The sequence below is a fragment of the Mustela lutreola genome, chromosome 1 (genome assembly GCF_030435805.1).
Source record: "Mustela lutreola isolate mMusLut2 chromosome 1, mMusLut2.pri, whole genome shotgun sequence".
NCBI lineage: Eukaryota > Metazoa > Chordata > Mammalia > Carnivora > Mustelidae > Mustela > Mustela lutreola.
This window is the reverse complement of record NC_081290.1, coordinates 274,129,218-274,132,749: the sequence shown is the minus strand read 5'-3', so window position 1 is coordinate 274,132,749 and position 3,532 is coordinate 274,129,218. Positions and strand designations below refer to the sequence as shown.

Sequence of the window (3,532 nt, the reverse complement as noted above, 5' to 3'; positions counted from 1 at the left end):
TTCTCTTGTTTAAAAAAAAGAAAAAAAAATTTAAAAATGGGGTTATAGAAGGTCAGCAAAGGGTGGGTTTGAGATGTTTGGGTGTGTTAAGTGGGCATTTTGACAACATGGCTTCTCCTTTGGCATGTTTAATTGTGATGTTTAACAGACATCCTTGCAGTTTAAGATGACACTTTTAAAATAAAACTCTCTCCTAATGATGGCTTGAGCCCTGCCACTCGATGGGAGAATCAGCAGAATTTGGAGGATCTTATTTGGAATTGACATTCTCTATTGTAAGTTTGTTCCTGTTTATTTTTAAAATTTTCTTTTTGTTTCACTAGAAAGGAAAGATGATGCTCAGTTTTAAACGTTAAATTGTACAAGTTGCTTTGTTACAATAAAACTAAATGTGTACAAAGACTTGAACAAACATTTCTGCAAAGAAGCCATCCAAATGGCCAACAGATACATGAAAAATTGCTCAACATCACTCGACATCAGGGAAATACAAATAAAAACTACAGTGAGATACCACCTCATACCAGTTAGAATGGGGTAAAATTAACAAGTGAGGAAATGACAGCTGTTGGTGAGGATGTGGAGAAAGGGGAACCCTACTACACTGTCAGTGGGAATGTAAGCTGGTGCAGCCACTCTGGAAACAGTTGAAAGCAACCTTCAAAAAGTTGAAAATAGAGCTGCCCTATGACACAGCAATAGCACTACTGAGAATTTACACTAAAGATACAAATGTAGTGATTCAAAGGGGCATGTGCACCCGAATGTTTATAGTGGCAATGCCCACAATAGCCAAATTATGGAAAGAACCTAGGTGTCCAACAACAGATGAATGGATACAGAAGATGTAGTATATATATAATGGAATACTATTCAGCTGTCAAAAAATGAAATCTTGCAACTGGCAATGACGTGGATGGAACTAGAGGATATTACACTAAGTGAAAGAAGTCAATCAGAGAAAGACAATTATTATATGATCTCTCTGATATGAGGAACTTGAGAGGCAGGGCGAGAGGTTTTCGGGGTAAGGAGGGGGAAAAATGAAACAGGGTGGGATCGGGAAGGAGACAAACCAACAGAGACTCTTAATCTCAGGAAATAAACTGAGGGTTTCTGGGGCGGAGGGGGCGGGTATGATGGTTGGGTTATGGACATTGGGGAGGGCATGTGTTATAGTGAGTGCTGTGAATTGTGTAAGACTGGTGAAAGACCTGTACCCCAAGCAAATAATACATTACATGTTAATAAATAAATAAAATCAGATAAGAAAAACTAACCATCAAGGAAACACCAAACCTGAGATGCCTTTGTGGGAGAATTCCACCAAAGAAGCAGCTGTAGAGATGTGATTAGTAAGGTAGGCTTAAGTCTGGGGATTGACTTTGGCATTGACACTCTCACAGGGTGGTGGCCATGGGGAAGCTACTTAACCCCAATGAACCTCCATCAGTACAATCAAAAAATGGGTCCAAGTATAGAATCAACCTCATAGTGTCTTTAAGGAACAGAAGAATAAACACACATAATGTGTTAACAAAAAATCCCCACCAAAAAGATAAAGAATAAATTCTAGGTGCAATTTTACTCACAAAATTTCAAATACAATATCAGAAAAGGTAGACGAGAAAGAGAGATATCAAGACACAGACTCTTAATCTTTGAGAACAATCTGATGGTTACCAGAGAAGAGGGGGGGTGAGTTAAATAGGTGATGGAGATAAAGGAGTGCACTTGTTGTGAGCACTTGGTGAGGAATAGAACTGTTGAATTATAATATTGCACACATGAAGCTACTAAAGCATTCTATGTTAAAAAAAAAAAGGCAGGAACCCAACTAAACATGAAAATAATAGTGAGAAAATAAGTAATAATACTAAACAGCAATTAATTAAAATTAATGTAACTACAAAAATTCATCAATATCCAGCCCATATGGAGATTAGGAGTTTACCCATGGTGACCACTATGTATAGAACTGTTTTAAATCATGCTATTGTGTATATGACAATAAGAAAACACTATATATTAATTTTACCAAAATGAAAAAATAAAAATTAAATAACATTTCATGTAACTATAAAACTGCATTGACTACTTCATTACAAATTATTGACTCAGACTGTAAAGGCATTTACACTAAAATGGACTTTAACATTGAGAAGATTGGCTCTAATGATAAACTATGATCTTGACAATATTTTTATTTGCAATTTGATATGACATTTCTCTTACAGAGCTTCTTCATGGCATTTGTCATCTCAGAATTTCTCAGTGTGTAGATCAGTGGATTCAACATGGGGGTTATGACTGTATAAAACAGTCAATGATGTGTCAATAAGTAAGGTCTTAGCAGGTCTTGCATACATGAAAATACATGGAACAAAAAAGAAGACCACCACAGTGATGTGGGAACCACAGGTCTGGAGGGCTTTCTGCCTGCCTTCTGAACTAAAGTTCTTTAGAGAGTTCAAGATGACACCATAGGAGATGAGCAAGAGCACAAACACAATACTGCAGATAAACCCTTCATTGGCCACCACTAACAGGCCGGCCACATACGTATCAGTACAGACCAGTTTCAATAGGGGGTACATGTCACAGAAAAAATGATCAATGACATTGGGGCCACAGAATGGGAGCCCATAAATAGTGCTAACCTGAATTACTGAATGCAGAAAACCTCCCACCCAGGACATTACCAGCAGCACAACACACACCCATTGCCTCACAATCACCAGATAATGCAAGGGCTTGCAGATGGCCACATAGCGGTCATAGGCCATCACTAGCAGAAGAATGACCTCTGAGCCACCAAAAAGGTGATCTATAAAGAGCTGGGTCATACAAGATTGAAAGGATATGGTACTTCTCCCAAAGAAAACCTCTGAAATCAATCTGGGGGAAATACAAGAGGAATAAATGACATCCATGAAAGATAAGTTAGCAAGAAAAAAGTACATAGGTGATGCCAGGATCTTACTGACTCTTAAAGTTACCACAATGAGCAGGTTTCCCACCACAGTCAAAATATGTATGTATGAATATACATAATATGAAGGTATGTCAACTAACACCATAATAATTTTCAGTTCATTAATTCAATCCTTTAATTTCAGTAAGAACATAACAAAAAGGATCTTTTGTTCCTTTTAATCCTGGGTGAGCCCCAAGAGGACAAAGTAAGTTATATAGTTTGGTGGTTCCATCTAGTCTGCATAGGAGCTGACTTCTCATATTAGAACCAGGCTGATCTATAAAACAAGGGAGAAAACTTTTAAATATATTATAAAATTAATCTTTTATTGATTCATTTGATTTAAAAACGTGGCAGGAGTACCTGTTTTTGTCCAATGTTTCATAGCAGTGATTCCCAAATTGAATTTGGATTTCCTATATTCAGTGATAGCATACCTAATAATCACCAGAGTTAAAAGTGTCAGTATAAAAAGAGTTGCACAATGTAAAGTTCAAGGGTAGGAATATGTCAAACTAACAATCAGAGAAGACTTCCCAGAGGAAGAAATACTTC

At 37.1% G+C, this 3,532-nt stretch overlaps 1 protein-coding gene across 1 annotated transcript; it reads right to left on the bottom strand.

Annotated features, from left to right (window-relative positions):
* Positions 1–2,261: 2,261 nt before the first annotated feature.
* On the bottom strand, positions 2,262–3,128 carry LOC131822402 (olfactory receptor 4A47-like). The gene is made up of 2 exons (XM_059158775.1): positions 3,113–3,128; positions 2,262–3,034 (listed from the first exon to the last, which is right to left on the bottom strand). Exons 1-2 carry the CDS (start codon positions 3,126–3,128, stop codon positions 2,262–2,264), a joined length of 789 nt encoding a protein of 262 aa, XP_059014758.1.
* Between the last annotated feature and the right edge of the window lie 404 nt (positions 3,129–3,532).